We start from the raw sequence: 19,301 nt of genomic DNA on the forward strand, positions 1-19,301 counted from the left end.
CCTGTCTCAAAAGGAGGAGGGGGGTAGAGGCTGTGACAAAGCAAGAAATGGTGTGGTGTGCCCTGTCCTGCACAGGGTCTACAGTAGCGACTCTCAGGGGCTGGTGGCCTGGAGGAGTTTCATTGACATACTGCCTGTTTTCACCTGTACAGCCACCTTGTTTCTAATAAAATTTGAACCCTTAGAAGCTTAAATTATCAACTATGGACAGCAATGGCTGCCTATGGTCAAACCACAGCATACTTGTCCCAAATCAGACCTCTCCTTCCTTCCTTCCTTCCTTCCTTCCTTCCTTCCTTCCTTCCTTCCTTCCTGAAAGAAATTCAAGGACAATCTTGTACTCAACCCATCTCATGTTCTACAATTGGGTTCTTTTTCCTCTAGATTAACTTATTTTTATTCTATGTAAAAATATGTTACCTGAGTGTATATATGTACACTCTGAGTGTCTGGTGCCTGAGGAGGTCGTAAGAGGTCATTGGATCTCCTGGAACTGGAGTTAAAGACGGTTATAAGTCCCCATGTAGGTGCCATGACCTGGAACTGAACTAGGGTCTTCTGGAAGAGCAGCCAGTGCTCTTAACTGCTGGGGCCATTTATCTCTCCAGTCCTCAATTACACTCTTTCTCCCACAAGGTAATAGGCTCAGATTTGTGCATTTGAGAACAATATTTCCAGCATTGAGATGGTCTGTCCTCAGCCAGGCTCATGCTCATTTGGTCCCTGTGGCTGCTCCTGGGCACAAAAGTCATCTCAGGTGACTGGAGCCATGCATCAGACAGACAGACAGACAGACAGACAGACAGACACACACACACACACACACACACACACACACACACACACACACACACACAGGGAGGGGGAGTCCTTCTGGGGATTTCCTCTGTGAAAGGCAGACTATGATTCCTTTACTACATCTTTGTCCAAAGGCTAAAGATGGGGGGGACTCCTACATACTGACCACTTTACCTATAAATATCCTCCCCTCCACCTGCACCCCTCCATCTGCCTCTGCCTCCCCTCTGCCTGCACCCCTCCATCTGCCTCTGCCTCCCCTCCGCCTGCACCCCTCCATCTGCCTCTGCCTCTCCTTGGCCTGCACCCCTCCCCTCTGCCTGCACCCCTCCATCTGCCTCTGCCTCTCCTTGACCTGCACCCCTCCCCTCTGCCTGCACCCCTCCATCTGCCTCTGCCTCTCCTTGGCCTGCACCCCTCCATCTGCCTCTGCCTCTCCTTGGCCTGCACCCCTCCATCTGCCTCTGCCTCTCCTTGACCTGCACCCCTCCCCTCTGCCTGCACCCCTCCATCTGCCTCTGCCTCCCCTCTGCCTGCACCCCTCCATCTGCCTCTGCCTCTCCTTGGCCTGCACCCCTCCCCTCTGCCTGCACCCCTCCATCTGCCTCTGCCACTCCTTGGCCTGCACCCCTCCCCTCTGCCTGCACCCCTCCATCTGCCTCTGCCTCTCCTTGACCTGCACCCCTCCCCTCTGCCTGCACCCCTCCATCTGCCTCTGCCTCCCCTCTGCCTGCACCCCTCCATCTGCCTCTGCCTCTCCTTGGCCTGCACCCCTCCCCTCTGCCTGCACCCCTCCATCTGCCTCTGCCTCTCCTTGGCCTGCACCCCTCCCCTCTGCCTGCACCCCTCCATCTGCCTCTGCCTCTCCTTGACCTGCACCCCTCCCCTCTGCCTGCACCCCTCCATCTGCCTCTGCCTCCCCTCTGCCTGCACCCCTCCATCTGCCTCTGCCTCTCCTTGGCCTGCACCCCTCCCCTCTGCCTGCACCCCTCCATCTGCCTCTGCCTCTCCTTGGCCTGCACCCCTCCCCTCTGCCTGCACCCCTCCATCTGCCTCTGCCTCTCCTTGACCTGCACCCCTCCCCTCTGCCTGCACCCCTCCATCTGCCTCTGCCTCCCCTCTGCCTGCACCCCTCCATCTGCCTCTGCCTCTCCTTGGCCTGCACCCCTCCCCTCTGCCTGCACCCCTCCATCTGCCTCTGCCTCTCCTTGGCCTGCACCCCTCCCCTCTGCCTGCACCCCTCCATCTGCCTCTGCCTCTCCTTGGCCTGCACCCCTCCCCTCCGCCTGCACCCCTCCATCTGCCTCTGCCTCTCCTCCGCCTGCACCCCTCCCCTCCGCCTGCACCCCTCCATCTGCCTCTGCCTCTCCTCTGCCTGCACCCCTCCATCTGCCTCTGCCTCTCCTTGGCCTGCACCCCTCCCCTCTGCCTGCACCCCTCCATCTGCCTCTGCCTCTCCTTGGCCTGCACCCCTCCCCTCTGCCTGCACCCCTCCATCTGCCTCTGCCTCTCCTTGGCCTGCACCCCTCCCCTCCGCCTGCACCCCTCCATCTGCCTCTGCCTCCCCTCCGCCTGCACCCCTCCATCTGCCTCTGCCTCCCCTCCGCCTGCACCCCTCCATCTGCCTCTGCCTCCCCTCCGCCTGCACCCCTCCATCTGCCTCTGCCTCTCCTTGGCCTGCACCCCTCCCCTCCGCCTGCACCCCTCCATCTGCCTCTGCCTCTCCTCCGCCTGCACCCCTCCATCTGCCTCTGCCTCTCCTTGGCCTGCACCCCTCCCCTCCGCCTGCACCCCTCCATCTGCCTCTGCCTCTCCTTGGCCTGCACCCCTCCCCTCCGCCTGCACACCTCCATCTGCCTCTCCCTCTCCTCTGCCTGCACCCCTCCATCTGTCTCTGCCTCTCCTCCGCCTGCACCCCTCCATCTGTCTCTGCCTCTCCTCCGCCTGCACCCCTCCACCTGCCTCTGCCTCTCCTTAGCCTGCACCCCTCCATCTGCCTCTGCCTCCCCTCCACCTACACCCCTCCATCTGCCTCTGCCTCCCCTCCACCTGCACCCCTCCATCTGCCTCAGATTTTTCATTTCCATCCTATTTCCTTGTGATGGGCTAAGCATATGACCCACAATTCCGTCACTGAATGAGTCTACACTGCGAACCTCCTCTTGTGGCAATGTCCAGTCTTGGGGATCCAAAAATGATCCACAGCCTTTAAAACGCCTTTATTTACTTGCTCAGCAGGGAACACTTGCCATCATTCTGCACCCCACTCCAAAAAAAAAATAATACAGGAGGACATAAGCCAAGTCTAGAATGTGGCCTAGTGAGTAAGAACTTGGCCTAACCGGGTGTGGTGGCGCACACCTTTAATCCCAGCACTCAGGAGGCAGAGGCAGGCAGATCCCTGTGAGTTCAAGGCCAGCCTGGTCTACAAAGCGAATCCAGGACAGTCAAGGCTACACAGAGAAACCCTGTCTCAAAAAAACAAAACAAAAACAAAAAGAACTTGGCCTGCATGTACAGATCCTGGGTTTGATCCCTGTCACTGACAAGAATAAAAGGGAAGAAGCCATGCATGTAGCTAGCATGTTAAAGCTAGCAAGGAGCAGGCCACTCACTGACCCAGAGAAGTCAGTGGCTTGTCCATTTGTCAGCCCAGGTCAGTCTAGAACCTGGGCCTGCCGAGCCACCATGCAAGCTTCTTTCTCCTGCACGGTGCTGCGTCACCCCTTTCTATGGTCCTGTGTGGCCCCATGTTCCTTGTATTCCCCAACGATAGTTAAGTTCTTGCCTCTGGGGACTTCCTCATGCAGGCATCACAGTCCCTTCTCAATCTGGGCATCCAGCAGGGAGATGGGCACCAGAAGGTCAGTGCTGTGATGCGGTCATGTGTGTGTGCGTGTGTGTGCGTGCGTGCGTGCGTGTGTGCGTGCGTGCGTGTGTGTGTGTGTGTGTGTGTCTAAGGACTCCAGGCACCCGACCCCTGATCAGGAGATGTGAGCCAAGAACACTCAGCTCTGCCCTCATGGAACAAGATACACGATTCAGACTCCACCTTCACGCCTCACTTGAACAGGATTCCCAACCTCTCCAAGTGTCGACTTTCTCATCTCCCAAATGCCTAAAGCGAAGGGCCCTGCATCACACAGAGGCCACGAAGCCTCTGACAGCAGGTGACTTCAGTGCTCAGTGCAGACGGAGCAGACCTCGTCTTCAGAACTACCTGCCTCAGGGACGCCTCGGGGATACCTCCAGGACCATTTCTGTGTCAATGACACCAGGTCCCTGGGGACTGAGCTGAGCAAATCAAGGAGCACAGGCCACACACAGGCCAAGTAGAAATATGGCCTGAAAACACATCTTCAGAATCCAGTAGGACCTACACTACCAACTAAAGGAAGAGGAAGCTAAGAGCAGATCCTTTTTTTTTTTTTAAGATTTATTTATTATGTATACAATGTTTTGCCTGCATGTACAATTGTAGGCCAGAAGAAGGCACCAGATCTCATTAAAGATGGTTGTGAGCCAACATGTGGTTGCTGGGAATTGAACTCAGGACCTTTGGAAGAGCAGACAGTGCTCTCAACCACTGAGCCATCTCTCCAGCCCAAGACCAGATCCTTTTAGTGCCAAGGCAAGAAGTGACTGCATATGACCTCTTGTGGTGTCTTCCCACCTTTCTACTCTGAGAACAAACATCCCCTCACCCAGAGAAATAGCCATCTCTTCATCCAAACTGATCAGACTGATGCTACATAGCCAACAAGGGCTACACTAATTAGATTCTCTTCTTGGAAAGCATTATTGATAGGGCTGGGCACAGGCCAGATGCTGGAATCCCAGCCCTTGGGAGGAGGAGGCAAGAGGACCAGGGAGGAGAGCGAGGACAGCTCTGGCTGCACAGGGAGCTTGCGGCCAGAGTGGGCTGCATGGGGCCCTGTCTCAAAATGTACCATTTCAAGTACAATTCAATATTTCTCAGGACAGTCACAAACTGGTTGTCACCATCGCTGTCATCATCATACTATGCATTCCCCGCCCAGAAGACAATTATCTTTTAAATTTCACTCTCTCTCCTCCTCTCCCAACAGGCCCCTAAATCCTCAGAAACCCTTAACTTACCCAGGTCCTAGGGACTTGCCCATTCTAGACACATCATGCACGTAGAAGGGCATAAGATGTGGTTTCTCAGTATCTGGCTTCTTTCATGTAGCTTGTTTTTCTTCTTGTGGTTGGTTGGTTGGTTTGGTTTGGTTGGTTTTTTTGGTTTTGTTTTTTGGTGTTTTTTTTTGTTGTTGTTGTTTTGTTTTTTTGCTTTTCTTTGAGACAGGGTTTCTCTGAGTAGCTCTGGCTGCCCTGGAACTCACTCTGTAGACCAGGCTGGCCTCAAACTCAGAGATCCAAGAGCTGAAATCACAGGTGTGCGTCACCGCCACTCAGCTATAGCTTGTTTTTAATGCTGTATATTACGTTTATGGATATACCCTTTGTCTGCTCACCTGCTGGGAGACATTGGGTGGTTACCACTTGGGGTAGCAACGCTGCCGTGAACACTAGTGTGCGGAGTCTGACACAGCCACAGCTGTGTTTTCGTTTCCCTTCAGTGTGTATCTGTGAGGACTGATTGCTGATCAGGACGCTACACTTCCACCTCCTGAGGAGCTGCCGGAGTGTTTCCCAAGGCGGCTGCTACATTTCATTGCTGTTGTTGTTGTTATTCTCTTTTTAAATTATGATGATGATGATGATGATGATGATGATGATGATGATGATGATGATGTTTTTTGAGACAGGGTCTCTCTGTGTAGCCCTGGCTGTCCTGAACTCACTTTGTAGACCAGGCTGGCCTCGAACTCAAAGAGATCCACCAACCTCTGCCTCCCTTGTGCTGGGATTAAAGGCATACACCACCATGCCCTGCTCTCATAATTTTGTTTTTAAAAAAACGCACCTGATCACATAGGTAAAGCTTTCTTTCTGAACCATGTTTCTATTCCCCTGGCCTATAGAACTAGATTTATGTCAATATCATGCCACCTATAGCTTTGTGGTAAATTTTAATATCTGAAGTGCAGTCTCCTGGGTTTGTTCTTCTCTCTTAAGAAGATACTTGGAGGGGCTGGAGAGATGACTCAGTGGTTAAGAGTTCAGCCTGCTCTTCTAGAGGTCTTGAGTTCAAATCCCAACAACCACATGGTGGCTCACAACCATCTGTAATGTGATCTGATGCCCTATTCTGCAGATAAAACACTCACAATAAATAAATAAATTTTTAAAAAAAGAAAGACATGCTTATATAACAAAACTTAAAAAAAAAAAAAAGAAGAAGAAGATACGTGGACTTCCATGGTTCAAGCACACTCCACCTCCAACCTTCTCCTGGGTTCTCTAAGCCATGCTGGAAGGGATCCGTGCCCGTCTTTAGCCTACCAGATTACACATCAAAGCTTTCGCTTTGCTGTTCTTTTCTTTTCCTTTTTTGACGCAGGGTCTCAGGTATCCCAGACAATAGCTGAGGATGACCCGGACCTCAGGAACCTCCCCTCAGCTCTGGATTTTCCAGCCTCTGCCTCCTCAGTGATGGGATTACAGCTGTGTGCCACCACGTCCAGTTTAAAGGGTTTGCTTCCTGCGGCCAACAGATCCTAGAGCTAGAAGGTCATTCTCAAAGCCCTGCAGGACACCACCATCTCAAGGCCATGTTCTCCATGCCTGCACTCAAGCTGTACCCCAGATAATCAGACACCCTATTGAAACTCCACTCTCAGCATTGGCCCATCCACCCCGCCCTTCACACCACACTATACCTCCCTCCTCTACAGGTCACAAATAGTTTTGCTTAAAACAAACAGGGCTTAAAAACCACTGTTGTGGTTGCACTAGATGGCTCAAGGCAGCCCCACCCCCACCCCCCAAAAAAACACTTCACTCTGCATCCCTCAGCAACCCTGCTACCACCTTGCACCTCACTCAATATGCAGATACACCCCTAGGAAGCTTTGGAAAGGCCAGACATGCTGCCAAAAGAAAAAGGCATAGGCCTGTAATCCTGACTGCTAGAGAGGCTGAGGCAGAAAGATTACAGACACAAGGTGTTGCTCTCTCTCTCCTCCAGACACACAACCATGGCTGTCATAGCATCTCTGATTATCCACAGGAGACAGATAACCCAGCAGCTAACAGTGGCTAGGGAGGGAGGACCTTTCCTAGGTTGGTACAGTGACCAGTAAGTTCTCCACACTCTTGTAGGTAACTCCTGAGCCATGTTCCTGAGAGGTACCCCAGCTCAACTCTTTGGTCCATCAAGTCACACTTTCAGGAAGTCTTCCTTGGTCTGTCATTGGTACTCTACCTGAGGGGAACAGACCTCTGTTCACAACTCCCCAGGAAAAGTTAATGCAATACAAGGCCAGTCTGGGCAACTCAATGAGATACTGTACCACGTTTCTAAAAGTAGAAAGAACAGAGTTGGAGGATGGCACAGTGCTTACTCTTAAGCTGGCTGCTCTTCTTAAGGACCTGGGTTCCTTTCCCAGCACCCACATGGGCAGCTCACAATCACTTGTAACTCCGGTACCAGAGGATCCTATACCTTCTTCTGGACTCTGCACACACACACACACACACACACACACACACTTAAAAATATTTTTGAAGTAAAAACAGGGCCATCGCAGTTGCTCACAGCAAAGGTGCTTGCTGCCAAGCCAGATGACCTGAGTTTAATCTCTCGGGGAGCTACATGGTGAAAGGAGAGAGCTGAATCCAGCAAGCTGTCCTCTGACCATCACAGGAGTGCCTTTTCCTCACGTACAAAATAAAAGAAACTAAAAGCTGGATAGAGCTCAGTGGGAGAGCACTTGCCCTGGCAGGCACAAACTCTTGGGTTCAATTCCTAGCCACACAAACAAGGTAAAACAAAACAAAAGGAAATGAGACTGAAGGCCAGAGTTCAGAGTAGACAACCTGCCCACACCGTGCTGGACGGCAGCCCCATCATCCTGCCCCAGCCTGAGAGCAGCCTCAGAAACCAAGAATGAATGCTTCATAGCCTTTCTGGCCTCAACTCTGGAGACACTGAACTCTGTCCCCAAGCCCTGCTCACCACCCCTCCCCTCCACCCCCAACCCATCTTTCTGGAGCTGACAAACTGAAGAGAAGGAAGACCTTCTATTCTGACCCCCTTGCATGCCAGTCCTCAAGTCTGGCTGGTTTTGCCCTGGCACCTGTACCCAGGGGAGTCAACAATGGCAACCAGATGGTTCACTTTAGCCAAATTGCAACCCCTGTACAAATTTTTATGCACAAAATAATTCACATGTAGCAGAAAAATATCTTCAGTAGTAATCAATGCTTTTTTTTTCCTTCTAGAATTTTCCTCCTTTTCCATTCATTCAGCTGGTGCAGACCCCAGAGAGGAGTACACACGGAAGTTTCTTAAAATTAGCTTAGTCTCAAGAGAGAAGGAGAAGGAGAAGGAGAGTGACCAAGTAGCTTCCAGAACAGAATGGGGAACAGAGAGAGGGGCGAGGGGAGGGAGGACAGCAGTTTCAGACAGAGGGGCCTCTGCTTACCCGTGAGGCAATGTCAGGCCTACAGTCCCCCAGGTCTGAGGCTCGGGGTGTGGAAGCCTCAGAGAGCCCCCAGGCTCGGCTCACCAGGATGACCAGGCAGTAACAGATGACCCAATGGCCAGCTGATCCCACACACATACCAGTGATGGTTTATGAGATTCTAAGGGGCTGGAGAGATGGCTCAGTGGTTTAGAGCACTTGCTGGAGGGCCCAGGTTTGAGTCCCAGCGCCCAGATCATGGCTCATAACTGTCTTCAACTCCAGTGTCAGGGAACCCTACACCTCTGTAGGCTCCAAGCACACATGGGGTGCATAGACAACCGGGCAGGCAAGACACCCATACACACAGAATGAAATAACAATAATTTTACAAACAGGCCCTAGGGCATCGTGTCATAGTTTTTCAAATAGACCAAAAATATCAGAAAGATGCCCTCTTGGAATTGGGGCTTTATGTAAAAATTTAAATAATAGAAAGTGCATCTTTCTTTATCAGTAAGTGTGTGGCCTGAAAGTCACACCCACTAGTCACATTCCCACCATGTTGTCCCTGCTGCTAGCTCTCATGCCTCTGCCTTTGCCTGAGCATCCAGGACGCAAGAAGCGTCCTGGATACAGTCAAACCTGGAGCCTGACCGCAGACAGCATCCAACTGTTACACACAACATGGACAGACCAAGTCTCAGGGTGCAGGGAGCCCTAATCTGCTGTCATCTCTGACCTCTAAAGAACCAGAAGAGGCTACTTACTTGACCTTCAGACCCGCCAGCATGGTTTTGTCAATCCTGCCAAGAGAAAAGCAGAGGCTTCAGTCAGTGTGCCGATGCAGGCTCCCTTCTGCTCTGCCCTACAGGGAAAGCCGCTACAAGACGCATTTTCCTCCAGAACAGGAAAAGAAGTCTTGAGTTCACTGAGGCTTGGACCACACGGCTTTCCTGGGTGGCTTTAACTGTCAACCTCACACAATTGGAAACTACCTGGAAAGAGAATCTCAGCTGAGGAATTACCTACACCGACGTGGGAGGCGCCAGCCCACTGTGGGCAGCACCGTTGCCTAGGCAGGTAGTCCTGAACTGTATAAGAAAGTTAGTTGAGGACTGGAAGGGAAGCTCAGTGGTTAAACGCACATAACGATCATCCAGAGGACCCATGTTGAATTCCCAGAACCCACATTTGAGGGCTCACAACCACCTGTATCTCCAGTCCCAGGAGCATCAAACACTTCTAGCCTCTTCGGGCACCTGCATTCCTATGTGCACACCCCCACATGGGCACATACATACAGTTAAAAACAATAAAACAAAAGCTAACTATGGCAGCCGGGCAGTGGTGGCGCACGCCTTTAATCCCAGCACTCGGGAGGCAGAGGCAGGTGGATTGTGTGAGTTCGAGGCCAGCCTGGTCTACACAGTGAGTCCAGGACAGCCAGGGCTACACAGAGAAACCCTGTCTCAAAAAACTAAAAAAACAAAAAGCAAAAAGCCTAACTACGGCTAAGCCCGCCCACCAGCCAAGGAGCAGCACCCTCCGTGGTTCCTGCTTTGCGTCTTTGCTGTCAAGTGAGTTCCTGTGCCATAGCAGGCAGGCCTGTGTTCAAGTTCCTGCCTCGACTTCTCTCAGTGACCCTTTCTCCCCTAAAGATGCTTTCGTCAGGGTTTTGTCACAGCAGCAAAAATTAAACAGGAACACAAAGGTACCAGGACACTCTACATTTTAGAGATGGAAACCAGGCTTCAACGGGTGACATCTCTGGCCAGGTCTGACTCTAGACCAGTGTTCTCAACCTTCCTAACCCCGCGACCCTTTAACACAGTTCCTCGTGCTGTGGTGACCGCCCCCTGCCCCCAGCCATACAATTATTTTATTGTCGCTTCTTAATTGTAATTTTCCTACTGTTATGAATCATAATATAAATATTTTTGGATATAGAGGTTTGCAAAAAAAAGGGGGGGTTGCGACCCACAGGTTGAGAACTGTTGCTCTAGAACCTTCAGCATTCCGTGTATGTACCACAGGAGACCCGGGCATCCCAGCCACGGGCGTTCTCCTGTCCAGCATTCCGTGTATGTACCACAGGAGACACGGGCATCCCAGCCACAGACATTCTCCTGTTCTGGGAGATGCTAGTCCATCAGGAAGGCCCTGCCCCTGGGACAGATGCCAGCAGCAGACTCTGAGGAGAGCTGCAGGTTGGTTTGAGCTGAGAGCAGGGAAGAGCACACTCTCTGCAAACAGCAGCGCTCCCCGCCCCTGCCTGCACCACCTTCCCTGGCAAAGGAGGCAGTGTGTGAGGTTCTATTTTTACCCCCACATATGCCAGCCCTTATGGCTGCAAAGGGAGGTCCCTTCCCCCACCAGAGAAACAGCAGGCTGTGTTCTCCCTGTGCAAATCTGTTCTTGTCTAGAGGTCATCTCCCCCAAGTCACCATTGTGACTGGTGCCACCCCATCACTTAATAGTCATTACCACCTGTGTCACCACCATCACTAGCAGTGTCATCACTCCCCACTAACGCTGTCGCATCACAACTGGTGTCACACCAGTGTCACCACCATCACTAGCAGCCATCAACATCTAAGTCACCACCATAGCATTAGTCACCACAATCGCTACTAGTGTCATCATCACTCACTTCATATCACACCAGTGTCATCACCATCACTAGCAGTGCCGTTGCTTCCCATGTCACCTCACACCAGTGTCATCACTGCCACCAACAGTGGCATCACTGCCCACTGCCACCGCCAGTAGTGTCATCACCACCCATGTCCCATTGTGGCCACCACAATCAGTATTGCAACATTCACTAGCATCACCAGCACATCACTACTCCATGTCACTGCCATGAGCAGTTACACCACTATTACTATGTCTTCACCTGTGTCACCGTCAATATCAGTGACAGCCCAGAGCCACCACCACCATCACTACCAGTGCCACCCAATCATCACCATCCCTATCATTGTCACCTGGGTACCACCATCACTACCAGTGCTACCCAAGCATCACCATCATTATCCGTGTCTCCACTGCCATCAGTGTTATTATCATCAACGTCACTAAACTCACCACCACCTCTAAAATGCTTGTCACCCTGAAAGTTCATTCAGGCCCCAGCCAACCAGCTCAGTTCCTCCCCATAGACAGACTCTCAGAGAAAAGAGGTCAGAAAGGTGAGGGGTCCACATGGCGAGGACACAGATGCTCAGGCATCTCCTGTTAGGGTTAAGCTTTGCACTGTGCTTAAGCCCCACTCCAATAGGGAACAGGATCCCCTCTCTTGGAGAATCCTCCAGCATCTCTCATCTCAGTCCCTAACAGCATAACCAGCTACACCCAGGGCATGTGGACTACGTCCCCCTCAGTGTCTTCCTCAGGGACTACCCGAAGGCAGGCCCTCCTCCCCTCCCACCCAACTTAGCAGAGCCCTGCATCTACCCAGGAGTCAGAACCCTTCGCTCTGCTATCATGCTCATAGCCAGAGCTACCCAATGGTACCCATGAAAACAAGCCCAGCTATCCCACACCTTCCCAAGTAATCACTCTTCATTCCTCTAACAGCCCTGCGCTATGGCACGAGGAACCCACTGACACATGGGGACAGTGGAACCCGGAGAGGGAGAGCTGTGCTCTCAGAGCTCCCCAGTACTTGAGGCAGCTTTAAGACCTGCCGCCCTGTGTGCCCTCCAGACCTCTGCCTGGCTAGACAGGTCTCCTCCTCACCACAGCAGACCTCACTTGTCTCTGAGCCCACATCTCTCCTCCCCAGAAGCCTGTCCACCAGGGATCCCATGCTAGCTTGTGACCCCGGGAGCTTGTAGGTTGGACAGGGCTGTGTGGCCGGGGCTAGTCCTCTCAGGAAGCCGGGTCCCCAGCCCCTCTCTCCCCTCCCCAACCCCCACAGCATCCTACTCACTTTACCATGACTGCCCTGATGCCACTGGCTCTCTACCTTGACAATAAGTCGGGCTTTTGAAACCATCTGAGATCACCTTCACTGTCTGGGAGGACCTGGGCTCCACGATTCTGTTGCTGAGCCCCAGCCAGCTGTGCAGCTGTGCCCAGATGACTACTACACTGCAGTCTAGCTCTCTTTCTTAACTTTGAACCCTACAAAAAGTCCTTGCAGTCCCTACAGACTCAGTGGTTTCAACCCATCCTTGCATCAGGAACACCGCAGTTTATCCTCCCACCGGCATCTGTTGGATGTGCCAAGGGGACACGCTTACACCCATGAAAAATAAGATAGAACTGGGACTATATTCCTGGAAGCCAGTTTAGTGGACAATATGGCCAGCACATAGAGTCCCTTGGACATACTAGGCCATTCTCCCTACCGCTTTCTTTGCCTCTGAGGCAGCCCTGGGTGATACGCTCATGCCCTCTGCCTCACCTGGCCAGGTCTAAACCATGGTGGCGCACACCTTTAATGCCAGCACTCGAGAGGCAGAGGCAGGCCAATCGTTGTGAGTTCGAGGCCAGCCTGGTTTACAAAGCGAGTCCAGGACAGCCAAGGCTACACAGAGAAACCCTGTCTCGAAAAAATAAAAATAAAAAGACACTCCTCCGGCTTGGCTGCTCGAAGAGCACCATCATCATAATGACACAAAAACTCTCCAGGCAGGAAACTCATGACCAACTATCTACTTCAGACACTGCCCTCCACTGTAGGAAGGCAACGGTAACCGAAGACGGGAAAACTAGCCAAAGCGTAGGAGACAGCACCAGATGTCTATGGATTTGGATTCAGAACCCATCTGGGTGGCGGTGAGACAACCGGCTTCGGCAGGATTCGAGATTCCCTGGATTATGCAAAGAAAAGTGAGCCCAGACAGAGACTTGCTAGACATGCCTGCCTGAGGTTTAAAAAAAAAAAAGCATGAGAAAACGAGGAAGGGAACATGAGTGCAGAGTGAATGAATGAAGGTCGGGAGACTGCGAAGGCCAGAGCTGGTGTCGGCACAAAAGCGAGAGCTGGAGAGCGGACAACAGCTAGAGGAGCAGAGAGGCTGCGGTGACTGGCTCTGCCATGATCGTGCGAGTCTCCGTGGAGAGGACTAATGCACTGAAACCTTAAAAATGAATGAACAAATTAATAATAAATGGTGGACAGCGCTTAAGGAATGATACCTAGAGGTGTCTTTTGACATATGTACTACATACATGCTCATTCACACACACATGCCTGCACACATGCACATACACACACACATGTGCCTGCACACACACACACACACACACACCACTACCACCACACCACTGGATAAATTAAACCACAGACTAAGACCTAAGCCTTGCAAAGCGAGCTTGCTGATGGCCGGCCCTCTGAGTATGTGAGTGTGTGAGGTGAGTCTGGGAGGATAAGCCTTAGCCTGCAGGGATCCCAGGCCAACTTATCCCTCCCAGAGCAGGAAGCAGACTGTGTGAGTCAAACCCAGACCCACCATCAGGACAGTAGTCCTGGCCGCAGCACTGGGGATTGCTGGGATCTGACCCCACACTGTCATCCTAGCATCCTCTTGTTTTCAGTGTCTCATCAGCCAAACAAAGGGTGCCCACAATCCCTTCCAGAAAGAGAACGGATGGCAAAGTGTTCTCAAAGAGGGAAAAAGAGAGAGAGAAAGGGCAAGCCAGGACACAGTCACTGACTGGAAAAAAAGAGCCCGTCTTCCTGCCTTCAACCCCTTCTGTGTCTCCCCAGCCTTCCTGCCACCCCCACCAATGCCAGCCATCCAGGACTCTGGCACCCTCTGTGTGACAATGCCCTGGGCCCAGAAGCTGAGCGGAAGCTGATAAGGAAAGCCACTGGGCTGCTTTCCCAGCTGAGCAGCACGCAGCTGGTGAGGTGAGGGAAGCCTGTGACTTCAGGCCCTACCTTCAGCATCTGGGGAGACAGACAGAAGCTTAGAGGCAAAAAGTGGCTCAGAGGACAAGCCAGAGGCCAGATTCAGGACTGAATGGAGCGAAAGTGGGTCAGAGAGAACGGCCAACTTGAAGACAGATCTGCCCCTCCTCTCACAACTCACCCCCCTACAGAGGCGGCAACCCAGAGGTCTCCTGCCACAGAGTCACAACAGCCCAGTAGGAGCAAACGTGGATACAGAACACAGGAGGAGCAAGGTGGGTGGATATTTGCTCTGAAACAGAGAGCACACGTGGTCCCCCTCAAAGGCACATCTATCCAGCCAGGCACACACCACACATGGTCACATAGATCACAGCCACATCACACTTGTACGCACATCCACACAAATAACCACAGATGTGCATACACATATAGGAGCACACACCAGCACAGGCACACACGGTCACCTGCAGTCGCGCGCTCACGCCCACACTGGCGGCTGCCCTGAACTTCTGGATCTCTTGCAGACCTTGCTTCTGACAATGAGGCAGAGCTTGGTCTCCGATGGCCCCTCAGGATCCTCCACTCCAAGTCTACCTGGCATCAGAAAGTGCTCCCGACACACCCAACGAGACCCCTCCTCCACGTCCACTCTCTGCAGTAGCCCCTTCTGTCACCCACCATCCAAAGCCCCCAAAGGAGACGCTGCGCTTTCTGCCAAACATGGTAGCAGCAGTGTAGCCCCAGGTCCCAGAGAAGTCCCTGGGGGTTGTTAGAAAAAGAGTTGAGAAGTGGCAGGGTGACAGCCACAGGGTAGGGTGGGGCACCAGGCAAGGCACCTCCCTCCTTGCCTGTCCCCCAAGTTGAGCTTCCTGTGGGTGAGGCTGCAGGGTTAGAGGTGTGTCCTGCACTCCAGGAGGCACTGCAGTAGGCAGGGAGGTCACGAAGGGCAGCTTCCCCACACCCAAAGGAACCCACAGCTCCGGAAGGGCCTCAGCCAGCAGATTGCACCACAGCCCCCCTTTGGCAGCTGGCCCCACACAACCCCAGGTTCCGGGAAACCAAAGGAGGCCCAAGGATTCCCACAGCCTTGAGAACCAGCTGAAAGCCTCAGAGGACGAGGACCCTTCACAACTCTCAGATGCCTGAAACAGAGAACTTGCTGGTCCCCAGTGCTCAGCGGGCACTCCAAAAAGTGCCACACAGAGATCACTGCACGCATCAGTACACACAGACATGAGTGTACATTCACACATGTGGACATAAGGAAAGCACACATGGGCACATGGCACACATATGTGTGCATATATATGCCAATGACACACAGGTCTACTCAGCCATGGGGATGCTCACATTCAAGTCACTAGACACATGCTATAGCACGCTCACATGTGCAATGCACAAGTAGATTAACACAGACTTTTATGGAGATAAGTGAATACCTCTTGTTTACCCATCATGTGGCTGAAATATGTCATCAATGTACACACACACACACACACACACACACACACACACACACACACGGGGGGGGGGGGGCACAGGGAGAGAGAGAGAGAGAGAGACTCTGAACTGTACTTGTTGGCCTCCTTGAGGGTCTAGACCAAGCTGGGAGCACTTCCCTGATTCCTGTGGACAGACAGAGCTAGGAGGAGGACAAGCAAGTTCATCATTCCAGCCGGGATAGTTCCCATGGTCACACACAACGTCGCAGACACAGTGATAATACCCAGTGGTCACAGACACTACAGAGATGGCAGGTTGGGTGGCCCTGTGTGGCAAACAATGAAGAAGGACGAGAAGCTTCTCTACTTGTCTCCAGTGACCTCTGACCCTTCTCCCGCAGTGCTCCAGGCAATGCTTGCTGCTGCTCTAAAGACCACGGTGGCTCCCAGCAGAAGCCTGCACATCCTTGGTTTAGACTGTCCCTCCTGCTCACTTGTACCCCGGGAAGGAAGGCTTAGCCTGGGTGAGGTCAGACCTTGCTGGCTTCCCACTGATGCTTACTCCAGCAAGCTGCCCCTGCACTTCACCCATGTACCCCACCCAACACCCAGGGGAGTCACAGCAGATCCCAAGGACACCCTGCCTGCCCTGTTTTCCCTTAACCTCTCTCAGAGAGAAAAATGTGTGTACTCGGTTAGCCCAGTGGTCCAGGGATGATTCCTGTTTGGGCCTGAGCATCCCAGCATCTACTCCACTGGCCCCAGCAGCAGGCGCAGAAGACTCCAGCCCACGCGCGCCTCCATCTCTCTCTGTACCATGTCCTAACCCACAGGACAGAAGGGCCATGAAGAGTGCAGGAGACTGGAGCTGTGGGAAGATGGCAGAGGACATGGAGAGACAGAGAGCAAGTTTGTTTTTTAATTCCTGTGTGTGTGTGTGTGTGTGTGTGTGTGTGTGTGTGTGTGTTTGTGTGTGTGTGTGTGTGTTCACGCACGCGTGCATGCACAGGTGAGCACACAAGTGAGCATACACACGTGCGTGTGTGCATGTAGAGACCAGAAGGTGGTCCTAGGTATCATCCTCACCAATGCTGCTATCTGTCTCCTTTGAAACAGGGTCTGTTCGGTGGTCTGGAGCTCACCATGTCTGCCAAGCTTGCTGTCCCTGTCTCCATAGGGCAGGGGTTACAAGTGCTCATCATAGCCTGGTGTGGCGGCGCACGCCTTTAATCCCAGCACTTGGGAGGCAGAGGCAGGTGGATCGCTGTGAGTTCGAGGCCAGCCTGGTGTACAAAGTGAGTCCAGGACAGCCAAGGCTACACAGAGAGACCCTGTCTTGGAAAACAAAACAACAACAACAACAACAAAAGAAAAAAAAAACAAGTGCTCATCATAATGCCTGGCTTTTCACATGTGCCCATTGCCTGTGCTAGAGAGTGAACTCGGGTCCTCACTGTGCCGACTGCCTCATCTCCCTGGCCCAAGAACCAAGTTCTAATAGCATCATCTGAGCTCCTGTCCAGCTATGTCCAGAAGCCGATGACCCAGTAGGAACCGGATCTCTCTCCTCTCCTCTCCTCACTCTTCTTCTGTCTCACCACCAAGAAAGTCCTAAGAAAAAGCTTGGTGAGAAAGACAACGGCCAGCCCATCTGTCGGCTCTGCCAGCTTCCTTAGCCACATCCGGGACTTCCTCCGGGCCACCAAGCAACCTCACTGGGTACAAAAGCTCCAGGGTGAGCCAGACAGCTCCCAAGGGTGGCTTGGGTGGGTACCGCCCGGGTCTACTAAGAACAGAATACCTTCTGCAAACTTCTCACTTTTCATCAGCTAGCAGGGGCCGAAGGTGAGGCTGTCTCTGGAGCACACATCGATGTGTTTTCATGTATGTGTTAAAGAAAGAGGTGGTGTGACAGTTGCACTAGACTTGGGCACACCCCACCACCCATATGGACCGTGTGTGAACACTGCCCATCACACCTATGCCGGGGGAAGAGACAGTTGACAGATGCTTTTACACGAGGCCTCTCTAGTCCGTGGAGACGTAAAGGTTTGAGGCCAAGTGTTCCCGAACCAAGTAGGACACAAACCCAGGTCCAAAGAGCTGCAGAGCATTAAGGCAGTGACAGGATGGATGTCAGGCTGGAGGCTAGGCTCATCTCTGCCTCTTGAATCCCCAACTCCTGGGAGTTACAAAGAGCACTGACAGGACTCAGCCATCCTCCAAAGCGGTGACAGCGGAGCATCCTGAATTCCACAAGGACATCTGGATGCACGGGCACTGAAAAGGCCAGGAGAACCTAGAGTCCCTTTCACCCCAGGGTAAGAACCTAGACAGACAGAGGGGCATTCCTGTGTGACTTCATCTCGGTACCTGAGCTCTGGAGACAGGTAAGCGCCATTCCAGAGCCATCTGCACTGGATGCTGCACTGCCCTGCTCAGCCCTCAGGCTCCCAAGCTCTGAAAATGGGTGACCTCACCTAAGTTACCTAACCTCTCCAGTCTGTTGTCTTCGCTGTCATACAGGAAGGATGCCACTAACCCCACAATGTTATGGATGAATGAAAATGCTTGGCATGGGCTATGGGAGCCATTATAATTACCACCTGTCATGACTCCGCCCCCTGGCCTCAGTCCCTTTCAGCTTCCTGCCCCCACTTACTCTGGCCTTTTTGGTTCCTCTTCTGTGGGGTGGGCAGGAGGAGGCCACCCAGCTCTCTGGGAAGGATTGTGAGCCAAGCAGAAAAGGGAAGCACTATGTGAGCCTGCCCAGCCTGTCTGCCCCACCCCCACCCCCACCCTGACCACAGCCCAGTCCCCCAACCCCAACCCCCATCTCCGCTGGCTCAATGAGAACGAACCAGAGCCAAGGTAGCACCTATTTCTGGGAGATCACCACAAGCCAGTACTGACCTAACCACCTAGCTTGGTTCAGCTAAACACCAGCCACTGAGGAAGAGACTGGGGTGCAGAATTTGTGCAGCGCCCATTGTACAGAATGGAAGGCAGAGGCCTTGAAAGGAAAGTATGGCTCCCAATGGAACAGTAATGATGTGGGAGAGAGAGCAAGTGCCAAGGCCTCCCAGCACCTGCCAAGACAAGCTCCATCACTCCCTAACAGGCTACACACACACACACACACATACACACACACACACACACACACACACACTACTTTGGGGCACACGTCACAAGGTCCAGCTTCCATGGTGGAGACCGTGGGTTTTCCTAGAGGACCATCCTGGGGGTCAAGGCTTGCTGGGACCTCAGCTTTGGCACAGGGCTCCAGGTAACTCACCCATTCCATGGGCTTTTGGGTAGATGGACCTGGACGGGTGTCGGGGACTAGAAGACACAACCCAGATGCCTGGCGGCAGCAGCACCCCCAAGACAGGAGGAAAGGAAGGAAAATGTGGTTCCCTCTGCGTGGGCAGCTCAGACATGGTAGGTACCAGTGAGGACTAAGCAATGAGATGAAATCCTTCTCAGGGCACAGGGATGGGCAGCCACAGAACCTTCTAGAAGCAGATGCCCTAGAGAAGCAGTACTGAATGGACCGGCCATCCGGCAGCATCATAAGATGGCGGCAGGCTGAGAGGGCAGCTCAGCTCTCATCGCCCTCTTTCACGTTAAGCAAGTTAT

The 19,301-nt window shown here is 52.9% G+C and overlaps 1 protein-coding gene across 7 annotated transcripts in view; it reads right to left on the reverse strand.

Moving 5' to 3' along the window:
- The window catches only part of RAP1GAP2 (RAP1 GTPase activating protein 2), a 238,502-nt gene that overhangs the window by 180,571 nt on the left and 38,630 nt on the right, over positions 1–19,301 (reverse strand). For 4 of the 7 annotated variants that reach the window (XR_014783449.1, XM_084802775.1, XM_084802783.1 and 1 more), the window contains one exon: positions 9,119–9,154. The exons of 1 other annotated variant lie outside the window; for it this stretch is intronic. Coding sequence is in view for 5 of the 6 variants with exons in the window: in XM_084802775.1 (XP_084658901.1) it covers positions 9,119–9,154 (36 nt within the window). In the remaining variant the exon portion in view is untranslated. Of the gene's footprint in view, positions 1–9,118; positions 9,155–14,681; positions 14,703–14,895; positions 15,001–19,301 lie in introns of those variants that run through there. 2 more of the 7 variants (XM_084802781.1, XM_084802784.1) reach the window with 2 other exon arrangements.

Source organism: Acomys minous (assembly GCF_964271855.1).
Source record: "Acomys minous genome assembly, chromosome: 12".
Taxonomy (NCBI): domain Eukaryota; kingdom Metazoa; phylum Chordata; class Mammalia; order Rodentia; family Muridae; genus Acomys; species Acomys minous.